At 31.5% G+C, this 13,746-nt stretch overlaps 2 protein-coding genes and 1 pseudogene across 4 annotated transcripts; 2 read left to right on the top strand and 1 right to left on the bottom strand.

Moving 5' to 3' along the window:
• Nucleotides 1–2,989: 2,989 nt before the first annotated feature.
• Nucleotides 2,990–11,641, bottom strand: LOC107630753 (uncharacterized). 3 transcript variants are annotated; one of them, XM_088508731.1, is made up of 12 exons: nucleotides 11,249–11,602; nucleotides 10,711–10,792; nucleotides 10,289–10,347; nucleotides 10,124–10,200; nucleotides 9,168–9,396; nucleotides 7,879–8,133; nucleotides 7,377–7,633; nucleotides 7,082–7,294; nucleotides 6,905–6,997; nucleotides 4,549–4,650; nucleotides 3,892–4,281; nucleotides 2,990–3,225 (listed from the first exon to the last, which is right to left on the bottom strand). In XM_088508731.1, the coding sequence occupies exons 6-12, from the start codon at nucleotides 8,129–8,131 to the stop codon at nucleotides 3,145–3,147; spliced, it is 1,389 nt and encodes a 462-aa protein (XP_088364857.1). In that variant the 5' UTR covers nucleotides 8,132–8,133; nucleotides 9,168–9,396; nucleotides 10,124–10,200; nucleotides 10,289–10,347; nucleotides 10,711–10,792; nucleotides 11,249–11,602; the 3' UTR covers nucleotides 2,990–3,144. The 3 variants fall into 3 exon arrangements, with proteins under 3 accessions (XP_088364857.1, XP_088364856.1, XP_088364858.1); XM_088508730.1 differs by lacking the exon at nucleotides 10,711–10,792 and having other exon boundaries at nucleotides 11,249–11,641; XM_088508732.1 differs by lacking the exons at nucleotides 9,168–9,396; nucleotides 10,711–10,792 and having other exon boundaries at nucleotides 11,249–11,622.
• On the top strand, nucleotides 11,500–12,433 carry LOC148572023 (sugar transport protein MST8 pseudogene; annotated as a pseudogene).
• Nucleotides 12,113–13,744, top strand: LOC107633430 (sugar transport protein 1-like). Its single transcript, XM_088509496.1, has 2 exons — nucleotides 12,113–13,204; nucleotides 13,289–13,744. Exons 1-2 carry the CDS (start codon nucleotides 12,455–12,457, stop codon nucleotides 13,742–13,744), a joined length of 1,206 nt encoding a protein of 401 aa, XP_088365622.1. The 5' UTR covers nucleotides 12,113–12,454.
• The last annotated feature ends 2 nt before the right edge of the window (nucleotides 13,745–13,746 follow it).

Below are 13,746 nucleotides of genomic sequence, written 5' to 3'. Positions count from 1 at the left end.
TCCTGCTGCAAAACCCCTTCTTGTAGTGCTGAGCTCAATTTCCATGGTGCTCGATTTCCAAAATCAAAGAACATCTAAACCCTAGGTGTCACACAAACATAATCTATAGAGTAGAACAATAGCTTTATACTGACCTTTTACGAAGAAGACGTCGGAGGGTAAAACGTCGCCGGCCGGGGGGAGGGGCTTTTCCGACTGGCAAGTCTAGGGCTGAGTGAACAACGCAACCTACGCGACGGTGATGTAGGGGCTTTTGCGGTGCGCACGGCAGCGTCTCCCGAAGCTATGGGTGACGGGGGCTGCTGTGGGTGGCGGCTCAGCACAGTGAGAGAGGATGAGATGGGGGAGAAGCAATTCCGTTCATTCGGGGGAGAGGAAGGCAGTTATGCTGTGCGACGGCGTTGCTCGGTCCTTCGTGGTGCTCACGGCGGCGTCTCCCAAGGCTATGCACAATGGCGGCACCGTTGAGAGATGAGAATGTGCGAGAAGCAATTCCGTGCAAATGGGGAAAAGGGTATGAAATCCTTATTTGAGTTAAATTTGAAATTTGAAATAAATAATAATTAATTATATTAATTATTATTTTATTTTAATTACAAAAATATTCCCATTGTATATATTGTATAGCAACTACATTGGCTCCTCATACTTTTTCTAAAAAAATTGGTAAAAAATAACCATAACTTATCTTATTTAGCATTCATTAATTGCCACAACAATTATTAAATGTTAAATAAGACAAATTCTGGCTGTTCTTTTTTTATTTCTTTAGCATTGTCGTTTCGACAATAACATTATTGGGTTTTGCGTAAATTGAAAGGTCTATTTAGTGTCATACAAATAATAAATCCGACAATAATATTATTAGCATGTTAATTCATTAATATAATTTTTTAGTGAACTCCACTATTAATTAAGTGTAGCAGTAAATTTAAACAACCAAGCATCATAATTTATACGCATTTTTTTCTTCGTTTTCTTTTCCTTTTTGTTTTTTCGCCTCCTTATCATTCCTTCTTTCTTTCTTTCTGTCATTGTTTCTCTTCTTTTTTTTCTCCTCCTCATTCATTGTTGTCGTCGTCATTGTTATTGTCATTATTGACATTGTTTTCTTCTTATATTTTTTTTCTTATTCTTATTTATCTTCTTTGTTTATTTATTTATTTGTGTATTTTAAAAATTTTTACGAAGGAGAAGAATAAAAAGAAAAATAGAATACAAACCGAAATATTTTATATAAAACACAAAAATAAAATAGAAATGACACCAAAATTTGTTATATAAAACAGAAATGTTATCACAATAAGTATAGAATTTGAATTTATTTTCACGTCATATTGTAAGATAATTTGTTGCTTAGAACTTAGAAGTATACAATTCAATTAATTTTGTTTAGATAAAATCTTCTATTTTTGAAGTAATTAAAATATAAGAAGATATAGGCAAAATTTTGTATCAATAACAAAAACATGAAAAAGAAGAAGATGATGTTTGGAGAAAGAAAAAGAAAATAAAATATGAAGAAAAAGAAGTAGATGAATAAGATATATTGAGAAAAATTTAGTGTCATGCTTGAGAAATTTGGTGGATATTTTTGAAAAAATTCGATGCTATTTTTGTTTTTAATAATTTTTAAGTAGTTAAAAAATTTTCTGTGTTACCATTAAAAAATTTTGGTATCAAAATTCAAAAACTTCTTGTGTCCAGCTTAAAAAATTTTAGTGTTATTTTTATGATAAATTTAGTACAATTTAAAATTTTTCTTTTCCTCTTCTTCATCCTGGTGGTCATCTTCTTTTTTTTTTATCTTCTCTTTTTTATTTTTCTTTTTATAATTTTTCTTGTTTTTATTCTTTTAATAAGAATAAAAAAGTAAAGTTAAATAAAAAATAAAATAAAAAATACTGCAATAATATCATAAGAAGGAGGAGAAGAAATAAAAAAAAAGTACACAACAATAATAGAAGAACAAGAAAAAAAATATGCAAAAAAAAAGAAACGCAAAAAAAATATATGATTCACATGTACTTTATGAGATTAATAATATTTTTTATAAGATGATAATTATAATTTTAATTAAAAAAATTTAAATATGATATTCATATAATCATATTTCAACTCATAGATAAAACAAAGAGAAAATATAAAGTTATATATCATTTTTTGGCCTACTTACAAAACTTTTTTCTTCAGGATTTTTCTAAATCTAATGTCAATTTAAACCAACGCTAATTCATGCGCAATATAAAATTTTTTATACAAATATCAAATCGTAAAAAATAAAATATATAAAAAATTATTTAAAATGCATAAATTTAAAAATAAAATATAATATCCAGAGTATTAAATTAAACTTTTTTTAGTTTACTATTACAAGTATTTGTTTTCATGAAAAAAAAACTTAACCTTATCTAGATAGTTTATTATTTTAAATTAAATCATTTTTAATTTAAATATTATTAAAAGTAGTGATAGTTGATTTAAGTTGTTCTATTAGAATTTTATTGATACAAAAACTTAAATTTATATGCCTCATATTTATACATGATCTTTTATATTAATCATACGTCACTACAAGGTTTTTGTTTATTTGTGGAGGTTTTTTTTCTTATTTGTGGAGGTTTATAACCCCCACCATATGGTTTGTGGGAGTTTCTAAAATCCCCAAATTTTGAGGTGCCACGAGGTCTTTTGTGGGGGTTTTTAAAAACCTCCACAATTTATTCAGTGGGGGGGGGGGTTTTGTATGTGTTTAGTGGAGGTTTTATATTAGACTTTTGTGGCAATTTTAAATCACTTTTGTGGCAGTTTAAAACCTCCACAAATTGATTTTTTAATTTAACAAAAATTAACTATTTTCTGTGATTTTTAAACCTCCACAAATCCTGTAATTAATTATTTATTTTTAATTACAAATCATTCATTTATCTCATCTCATTTATATTTTAATATCAAAATTTAAAAACTAAATATTTCATAACACAATTCCTCAATATAAGACATAACTCTATATAAAAGAAAAATTCTCAAAGTCAATAGTTTCAAACATAATTGCATACGGTATTGTTTTACATAACTGTTTTTCTTTAAAAAGTAAAATAAAACAACTTCAATATTTCAATATCATCTAATTACATAAAAGTCTCAAATATTTGTCCCGTTGCTATCACCAGCCGATCTCCTAGCATCAAAGGGAGTAGTAGGCTCGCTTTCAGCATCATTAGCCTATATGTAAACATAAGATATTATTAGTAATTTCAGTGAAGTTAAGCATCAAAATAATTCAGTATAAGCCTTACAACTCAATTTTAAAGAGCATCTAAACCTAGTGTAAGAAAACAGAAAACTGCAGCTATACGATTGAAGAGGCAGAAAGGTTGCTTACTACAAAATGATATCATTGTCCTAGAACAGGATCAGAGGCAACTTGCACTAATTTATGACCAAATTGATATAATTAAGTAATTCCCAAATAACTAATTATTGCAACTATTTTTCCAATTCGTGCTGAACTCCTGAAATTCAGAAAAATTAAATTGCAGCGATTGTATATTTATGTATTGGTGTTCATGGGTTCAGCCGAGTTCAGTAAAATATGGTTGCCTTTTTGTGAGGCTGATTTATTTTGGGGAAATGAATGATATATGGCTATAGCTTCCTCTGCAGTTCATGCAAAACGCAGCAGCAGAGCAGTTTCCCATGTTTAATGGACAACAACCACTAACAGAATGCAAGGACATTGTGATGTCCATGTTCTTAACTATTCTCAGCCTAATTTTTGGCATCTAGAGTCATGGGTTACCACTGATAATGAAACAAGTTGGTAAAATAATGTATTTATTATTCCATCTAAACTTATATTCCTAACAGATGAATTTATTATAAAGTTACCTCGCGGGCAGAAAAGAAGCCAATAAGCGCTTCGGGAATTCCTCCTTCCTTCATCATTAGATATGTTTTCATCATATCAAATGATTGCTGCAACTTAGACTCTAGACTAATGACCTTTTGCTGTGAATTATGTAAGTCGGACTCTAAATTATTGATCTTTTCCTGTAAAATTACAGCAGTAGTAGGCGAAGAAGATCCAGCTGAATTAGTGGAAATGGTCATCCCATTAAGCCGACTTCTCACATTCCTAAAGGTATTTGTAGGCGCTGCTCCCATGCCCATGCAACGAACTCTCCCAGAGTGTTCAGGCCCCAAAACTTTACCAACAGCATCATTAGGAGACACCTCAAATTGTGTATTTGACTGTGTCATATTCAGCTCAATTTGTTCCTATTTAAAAATAGTAAATAGAAACTATTCAATTTAAAAGTAGCAACACATGTAACCAATGGCATTACAGATTATGATTATTCTAATGTTCCTAGACCATTATCACAACCAAAAATTTAAAGTGAAAAGTGCATGCAAGTGAAGTGAACCACTTTTCTATAATTATTATATATCTCAATCCACAAGCAACCACACTCAAATCTCATTTTCACATGATCACATACAAATAAAACAACATAAGATATCAAAGGTTTACAAAATACTTACCACTATAGTTAATGCCTTGTTATTTACAAAAGACCCATCCTTTCTCTTATGTGTTTCAATGTACATCATTCCTCTACTAGGCTTCTTTCCCGTTTCTAAGTACTAAAAAAAAAGGAATAAAGAGTTAAACAATTAACATATATAATGCAAGTAAAATCACACATGTACCAAGTGTGTGTATATATATACTAGCGGCTCAACAGGCACTACCGTGCCTGTTCAGCCGCTTTTTTTATGGGATTTAAAGTTAATTATTTTAATGAATTTTAAAAGTTTAAATTCTAATAACATAAAAATAATAATATAGAATAATCAATGATAATATAAAAATGTTCAAATTAAAATAATCATATATTACTTATCTATAAACAATAACAATATAAAAATGATTTAATTATAATGAACACATACATCACCTATCTATAAATCTACAAATAACATAATTCATAAAATAATTATTACAATATTATTTTATCTTCTTCTATCTAACTCAAAGTCATAAAAATAAATAGAAAAATACTATTGTTTACAAAATATGAGCCATATTTAAAAGTCACTTTTTTCTTTGTAATTAATTAGAAAATTTTATATCTCTCTCTCTCCAAACTCAATTTTGTTATGAAATTTTTTTCAGTAAAAATTTTTTTCACTTCCTATATAATGAGTATCATTTAAATTATCTAATGTATAAAATGTCACATCTTTTTATTTATCTTCAAAATTAAAGTTAATTTTTGTTACGTTTTTACTTTTTTTTGGTTTTCTAAATTAGCCTATATATTATCAACTTATTTCTGTTATTTATGCAATAATTTTTTTTCTAGTAGTTATTCATTAATAAATGCTAAAATACCCAAATTCAAATATATTCTCTTAAACCACTTTTTAATCATGTGGTTTGAATCGTTTGAATAGGAGTTCTTTAGACTCTAAAATTTTTAAAATAAAAAAAATACAATAAAATAAATTAAAATGCCTAATAAAATAAAACAATCCAAAAAATAAAAGATATATAAAAAACTAATAAATTAAAAAATTGAAATTAATTAACAAAGTTCTTATCTTATCCATTTTAATATTATATGGAGTTTGTTCACTTTATCATTGATATGTGCATATTTTTTGTGTCTTCTGTATGACAAATACAATACTTTATGTAATTAAATATCAAATTCAATACTCTAAATAATTAATTATTTAGAAAATTAGTATACGAATATTTTAAGAAACACTTGATAGATGTGATTTTCTTGCATGCATTATATACGAATTAAATAACTAAGCCAATATGCCAAACAAATAATATTGTAAAAGGTAAAATTAATAAATTTTTTTGTAATATAATTTATTTATTTTAGTTTAATTTAAAAATATTTATATACTCAAATTTTAAATACAATATTCTAAGTAATCAAGTATTTTAGAAAATAAAAAAAATTATCCCATTAAAAGCAATTTAAAAAGAAAAATATTTAAAAATATTTATAAAATTTTTTTATCCCATCATTGACAATTAGTTAAATACAGATATATCAAAAAAATAAATAAAATGTACATATAAAATGTTAAGATACTATTTTTTTTTGTCAAATCAAATTAATGAAAGAAAAAAACATAACGCTATTTGTCTACGTGAAAAATTGGTAACAAATTAAAAAAATTAAAAATGGATTAAAAATATAGATTGAGTAAGTAAATTGAAAAAAAAAATTATAACCGCAGTGGAGGAAGGCAAAGGAGTAGGATGGAGGCAATTCAACTGAGAATGTTAAAGAAAGGAGAAGAAAAACATCAAAAGAAATACAAAAATGATAAATTTTTTTTAAGAAACTACAACAAAAGCTCTAATAAAATAATTAGAGTGAAGCTACAGAGTACATTATACTCAGAACAAAATGGTACAAACTAAAACTAAGATAAAACTAAATAAAATATAATTTAAATAAATATCACAAAATATAATAAAATTTACCAAAAATTACTTATCACTACTATTGATGATAATTGAACACTTTCTCCATCATAAATTATTCTTTTGTTCGTACATGCTTCTAAAACCAACATTTATCATAGTCATTATCTATTTTAGGAAGTTTTCTAAAGAGTTATTCAAAAGGTAAAAATGTTAGAGTTGAGAAAGAGAAGTAAAGAAAATTAAAGAAATGAAAAAAAAAAATAGATTATTTAAGTGGAGGATTGAGAAAGAAGTTACGTGTGAATTTTTTTGTAACTGGTAGTGAAATGCATAACTGTAAAGTTAGTTTTGGATTATGTTCACACTTAGTAGGGTTAAAATAGGAAAGAAAATTGGACACCAAACTTGAGGTTTTCGCATTATATATTGTTATAGATATACCATCTCATGTCGCCTCCGAGAGTTGGATTTAGATCCACAAGTGTGAGGAATGGTTTGCTTACTTCGATTTTCCTTATTTTTCATGCAAAGCTCCTAAAAATAAATATAATAACTTCAATTAATAATTTTTTTTAATTAAAGTACAACAATAACTAAATGAATTGTTTAGTGTCTTACAACTGTAGACGGCTTTAGTCGATAATTGACAAAGCAAGCCCATTGATCTCTTGGAACATCATCAGGCACATTGTTCACCAATGCTTCTCTTCTCATGGTTGGATCATAGAACTCATTCCACAATCTTTGCCTATATGTTCCCCACTTCTTTGCAATACTTTGAATGCAATACCTGTAGGCAATCTTTTCTGTGCTTGTAAAATGGAAGTGGGGCTTCAAACAAACAAAGAAATAAATAAATAATAAATAAATAATTACTTGAACTAATAGAAGTTTCAAATAAAATGAATTTTACCTTTATCATTGTATCAAAGCACTCATCCTTAAAAGACTTAGGCATGCCACCATTTTCTTGTCCTGACCACTTTTCAAAGCTAATTGGAAAGATACGTGCATTAGTTGCTAATATACCACAATAGCCAGCAAGTAAACCTTGTGCTTCACCATATGCCGCACCCTCTTCGTCAACCTCTACAATTACACGGTCTCCCCTAGGTAAGTTGCAAACATCCTTGACTTTGATCTTAGCCTTCTTCTTCATATTTGTAGAGTCTTAAGGAAAATAAAAAACTTCATTATTGAAAACATTCATAAATAATGCATGTATATTAACTATTTATCCATTTTTTTAAACTTCATTATTACAGTTATTCTCAAAAGTCAAATATAAAATATTAGGAGTTACAACCTTTTAAGCTAACAAATGATTATTGATCAGGACATGTTCAACCTAATAGCATAAACGATTTAAACTATGCTTTAATCACATTAATTAATTATGCAATATAAATTAATACCAATTATCTCCACATTCCAAGCAGATGAAGACTTTGAATTAGAACAACGTGTGGCTCCATCAGATGAAATGGAATTTGCAATTGCTTGAGAAGGAGCTTGAGAAGGATCTTGAGAAGGAGCCTCACTAGCCTCTACACTAGTGGTATCTTCAAATGTTGCTGGTGCTGGAGGTTGAAGTGAACGAGAAGCAATGTTGTTTTCCCTCTCATCTACAAACTTTAATGGATTTTTTATGCGTTTGCCCCTTGGCATGACTGCACATAAACAAATACAAAACTGTTAAGCATTAGTTTATTCTATTCTATCCTCCTTACCAGTGGCCAAATAAGCACAGTAAACAAGATAAATAGGAGAAAAATGCAGACAAATTATACCAGTGGCCAGAAATCTTTTCATGCGGCCAGAAATCTAAAGAGGTAAAGATAAAGAAAAGCATTTGGAACAAGACATGCCCATGCATAAATTATTAAAAGCTTAGGTCAACAGATCCAAGTCCCCCTCTTTCTCCCTATTTTAAGTAGTTTAATTTCTCCAACCAAAACCATATATATAGATCCAACATCATCATTTCTTCGCATAAATAAAATTTTATTGGCAAGACTAATTAATTAAGTAATAATGAAATTTCATCACGTCTATGAAATCTTACTTAACAATATTTTTTGTTAGAGAGGAGTGATATGTATGTAATTAAGTTGTGTGGTTAAATTAATTAGAGGGGAAAATAAAAAATAATCCAGAGAGACAAAAAGATGGTGATGAAAGAGCAGCACACAAGGTGTTATCATTATTATTGATTGAATGCTTTCTCTTTTTGAGGTACAAAGCAGTGTATGAGGGCATATTGTTTAGGACATGGACCCCATAAACTAAGGACTTATGGTCCACTTGATGGGGCATGCATGCTCATTCCTCATTATTCATTTCTCACCCTTGCTTATGCTAAACGTAACTGCATCTAGTACCAATAATCACACTAGTTATAAAACTAATAACAAAAAAATTTAACAGCAGGACTCGGTGACTGGAAAGGAGCCTCATTTGCAGAAATTGTGGCAACTGACACACAAAAAGACAAATGGTGAATGGGTTGATGAGGCATCTAAGGAAGTAAACGTAATTGCATTTTAAACTAGTACTACAATAGTATATATTGCTTGAAATTGATCTTGTCCTCTTTAAGTGGTTGATTATTTTGTCAATTCATCACAGGACAAGATTGCCGAACAAATTGATAAGAATTTATGTGAGCTAGAGGATTCTCAAGAAGGGATTGAAACAGTTGAACCTGAATTTATTAATAATGCCTTCGAGTCGGTGGTCAGGAATAAAACATGTGTGCTAGGTTTTGGAGGAGGACCTCAGTCTTCAAAATCTAATATGGTTCAGCAGCTGCTGGCTGAATTAGAGGCCCAGAAGAGAAGACAGAGAATGCTAGGAAAGAATGTAATGAAACGAGAGCTAAGCTTGTTGAGGTTGAGTCCCGGCTAGATGAAGAGCAGAGAATAATCTTGTTCCTGAAAAGCATTACAGGTTTATAATATTTTAAGGATGGGAGCAAGATTATTAATTAATCACTAAGAAAAAATTATTAATTAATAATTTAATTGACTTTGTATTTATAATATTTTAAGAATGGGAGAAAGAATTATAATTTAACTAACTTGGCATCCTATTCCATTCATAAATAAATAAATAAATAAATAAATAATTTAACAGAAAATTACATGAAATATGATATAAACTATTATTGTTCACTGCCATTAGGATATAAACTATTATTGCAAGCACCATTTCCTTTGGCCGATTGAAATCCAAGAACACAAAAGTGCACCTTCTTAATTAGGATTTAGGGAGGAAAACCAAAGAATTTGTTTGACTAGATATGCATTCAAAAGAAATATTTATGTCTCAAAAATGCCAACTCACCATTTTTCTAGTTATATTTATTTGGACCACCATAGATATTCTTCGGTGCTCATTATGAACTATGCTCCAAGTGGGTATGAAAACAATCAACAAAAATGACATGATATGATATGGCTAGCTATTAATTTAAACACCAATTTAAAATGGCATTTTTCTAATTAGTTGGGAGCAAAATACACATCATGCTCCAAGAGCACCTAAGGATATAGTACTTGGACATCAATTACACTAAATTGAGAACTTGAAGAGCAATACTGCGTCTAGCTGTTACAGTATTGGAACCCAAAATACATTTAACAATGAATGATAACTTACTCGTTGTCTAGCTATTACATTGAATTATTGAAGCAAGAATGCTTTAGGATCCATTTGCCCATGAGGCCTTCCAATCCCTAACAGGAGACAAATTCAATATAATTATGATGGTGATAATAATAAAATTTAGGGATAAAGAAGAAACAACTTTGCAACAAAACTAACCGATTCTTAGCTAAGGAAATTCTCTATTTCCTCTAAAGTGATAGATAACACTCTTCAGCCTAATTCAGTGAAAAGTGAGAAGTGAGTACAAGATAAATAGTAGAACTTGAGAGAAGAAGCTAAATATAAAAAGTTCCAAGCTCAAAAAATGCAAAATTATATTTCATGAATTCACGTTCCCAGAACAACTAGTCCCCTAAGCCTAAAAAATGTTATTGATTGTAAACATCAGTTTGGTTGCTTCAGATAATTAGGGGGAAAAATTACTTTTCCTCTTCACCTAAATCAGTGAAGCAGTAAAAATATATGATAGATAACATATTGCCTGTTGACAAACACAAATGTGATGAACAATGATGAAGATAAGTACAGAATACAATGATTAGGAAATAATTGATTTAACAAAATGGAAGGTATATAACCTCAAATTAATGCATAGATTAAAGAGCCTCGAGACCAATGAAACTCATTTTTCAAGAAGCACAGGGGCCTAAACCGTAAACCCTGAGAATCAAATAAGAATATCTTGTTGAACAATCCAAAAAGCCATTAGACCTTGCACTACACTATACAGAAAACAGTGAATCAAATAATGCCATTTTGTTCTGATAATGAATTAATGATGTCTACAAAGAATTAAAACATAATAATCACTAATAATATATAAGTCTAAAATTAAAGCACAATGGTCACTAATTTGCGATACAATATTATTAATAGACAGTCAATAACAATAAAGAACAAAATTAGTAGCCAAAACAACAATAAAGTTTAATCAAACCAAAACTATAATCAAACCAAGACATAAACTACATAAACAGTTAAACATTACTGAAGAACAAAAAGGAGATACCAGTAAAATAGTTGCAACAGAACAGAGGAGACGACACAGAGAAAAAAATATTATTAATAAAGAAGAAATATCAGAAAATTAATAGGGAAGAAGAAGAAAGGAAGTACCAGCGGCGCGGCAGTTCAAAGGAATCGAAGTGAGAGAAAGCAGCGTTGAAGAAGAAGGTCGGGAGTGAACAGATCTGAAAATGCGTTGTACCACGGCACCTACGGTGGCATCGACGGCAGAAATTGTGGCGGCAACGGCGGCGGAAACTGCGGTGGCAACAGTGGCAGCAACGACAGTATAGAGAGAAAAGATCTGAGAACGCGTTGATAGAAGAGGTGGCTCGATTCAGAAGCTCTCTACTACAATAGACATGGTAGTGATAACGGCGGCCGGCGGCGGAAACGGCAGTGGAAACGGTGGCGAAAATGGTGAGAGAAAACTTAGGGTTTCGTGGTCTCTCCCTTAGTTAACTCAGCAGCAGTGCCTTTCATTTGGGGGTAAAAAGAAAAAATGAAATTTTATTCTAAAATTTTGAATTTTAATTAATTAGGAGTGGAGGTTTTTTAAATTGCCACAAATAAAATGTATTGTGGAGGTTTTTAAAAACCTCCACCAAAATACTCCCATAAATAAATATTAATCTTGTAGTGCGTTGATGTTCTCTAATTTATATCTTTTAATATTTATATAAAACTTAATCATTTCTAACATATATATTCCATGTTCTTTGGAGAGTTTAAAATGTTCTTTATCTTAAACAAAAGATAGATAAATATAAGATAAGAGAAAAAAGATAACAATTCTGGCAGAAGCCCTTGCGTGAATCATGTATAAAATAGCATAGTCTTTGCGTTCTTTCCTACAAACCTAACACTAGTCTTTTCCTTTCTCTTCTCTTCTTCATCATCAGCGATTTTTTTTCTTTTCATTTGTTAGCAATTCAAAGTGTTGTGTTCCATTCCACTCACCGATCAAATACAACAATGGCCGGTGGACTCATTGGAAAGGGCTCTGCCAATGGGAAGCAATATCCGGGAAAACTCACTTTTCGGATTTTTGTGACGTGCATGGTTGCTGCATTTGGAGGACTAATTTTTGGATATGATCTTGGCATCTCAGGTGGAGTTACATCGATAGATCCTTTTCTGAAAAAATTTTTCCCAGACGTGTATGCAAAGGAGATGAACATGAAGCCATCTGACAATCAGTATTGCAGGTTTGACAGCCAGGTTTTAACACTCTTTACATCCTCCCTGTATCTGGCTGCTCTCGTGGCATCACTCTGTGCGTCTTCCATCACTTGAATCTTTGGAAGGCGTCTTACCATGTTGTCCGGCGGTTTTCTGTTTCTCGTGGGTGCCGGTTTCAATGCGTTTGCTCAGAAAGTGTGGATGCTCATTGTTGGTCGCATGTTGCTTGGCTTCGGAATTGGATGTGCCAATCAGTCTGCTCCAATCTATGTGTCGGAGGTTGCTCCTTACAAATACAGAGGAGCCCTTAACATGATGTTCCAATTGGCCATCACCATTGGCATCTTTGTCACCAACGTTCTCAATTATTTCTTCGCCAAGATGAAGAACGGTGAAGGCTGGCACTACAGCTTGGGTTTTGCGGCTGTCCCCGCTGTGATGATCGTCATCGGCGCAATCTTTCTCTCCGACTCGCTGAGCTCCTTGATCGAGCGTGGCAAAGATGAGAAAGCCAAGCAAGAGCTGATCAAGATTAGAGGAACCAGTGATGTGGAGGAAGAGTTCAAGGATCTTGTTGAGGCGAGTCAATCGTCCGCGGCAGTGAATCACTCATGGGCCACTCTGTTGAAGAGGCATTATAGGCCTCAGTTCGTGATGGCCATAGCCATTCCTTTCTTCCAGCAGCTCACCGGCATGAATGTGATTACTTTCTATGCTCCTGTTTTGTTCAGAACCATTGGCTTTGGTAGCAATGCTTCCCTTATGTCTTCCATGATCACCGGTGGCTTTAATGCGCTTGCTACCTTTGTTTCAATCTTTACCGTTGACAAAGTTGGAAGGCGCAAGCTCTTTCTCGAAGGCAGTGCTCAGATGTTTATCTGTCAGGTACATTTTTTACTCATTTATATTTTTAATTATTAGTTTGCCTGCATTATTGTTGAATTTGTTATATATAATGGATGGATGCAGATTGTGATAACCGCTGCTATAGCAAGCAAATTTGGAGTAGATGGAAACCCAGGAACGTTGCCAAAATGGTATGCATTCCTTGTGGTGGGATTTATATGCATCTATGTGATGGGATTTGCATGGTCATGGGGTCCTCTTGGATGGTTGGTTCCTAGCGAGATATTTCCCCTTGAAGTCAGATCTGCAGCTCAGAGTATCAATGTGTCTGTTATGATTTTCACTTTTGCGATTGCTCAAGTATTCACCTCCATGCTCTGCCATATGAAATTTGGCCTCTTCATCTTCTTTGCTATTTTTGTTTTGGTTATGAGCTGCTTTATCCATAAGTGTCTTCCGGAGACTAAGGGAGTTCCCATCGAAGAGATGTCTGTTGTGTGGCAAAATCATTCTTATTGGAAAAAATTTGTCAAGTCTGCAAGTGAAGAAGCTAAAGCCAAGGTGGATAACTCATGTTGATT

Source organism: Arachis ipaensis, chromosome B3 (assembly GCF_059453495.1).
Source record: "Arachis ipaensis isolate K30076 ecotype BB chromosome B3, ASM5945349v1, whole genome shotgun sequence".
Classification (NCBI taxonomy): domain Eukaryota; kingdom Viridiplantae; phylum Streptophyta; class Magnoliopsida; order Fabales; family Fabaceae; genus Arachis; species Arachis ipaensis.
Note: the sequence above shows the minus strand (reverse complement) of the source record. Positions and strands in the feature narration are given on the sequence as shown.

What these genes read in the sequence shown, in the direction of transcription:
- LOC107630753 (XM_088508730.1), bottom strand. Translation starts at nt 8,131, where the DNA reads ATGCCAAGGGGCAAACGCATAAAAAATCCATTAAAGTTTGTAGATGAG. An exon ending in CTCGGAGGCGACATGAGATG is followed by an intron (nt 4,651 to 6,904) that starts GTATATCTATAA and finishes CTTTTTTTTTAG; the next exon opens with TACTTAGAAACGGGAAAGAA. An exon ending in ACAAGGCATTAACTATAGTG is followed by an intron (nt 4,282 to 4,548) that starts GTAAGTATTTTG and finishes ATTTTTAAATAG; the next exon opens with GAACAAATTGAGCTGAATAT.
- LOC107633430 (XM_088509496.1), top strand. Translation starts at nt 12,455, where the DNA reads ATGTTGTCCGGCGGTTTTCTGTTTCTCGTGGGTGCCGGTTTCAATGCG. An exon ending in CTCAGATGTTTATCTGTCAG is followed by an intron (nt 13,205 to 13,288) that starts GTACATTTTTTA and finishes GGATGGATGCAG; the next exon opens with ATTGTGATAACCGCTGCTAT.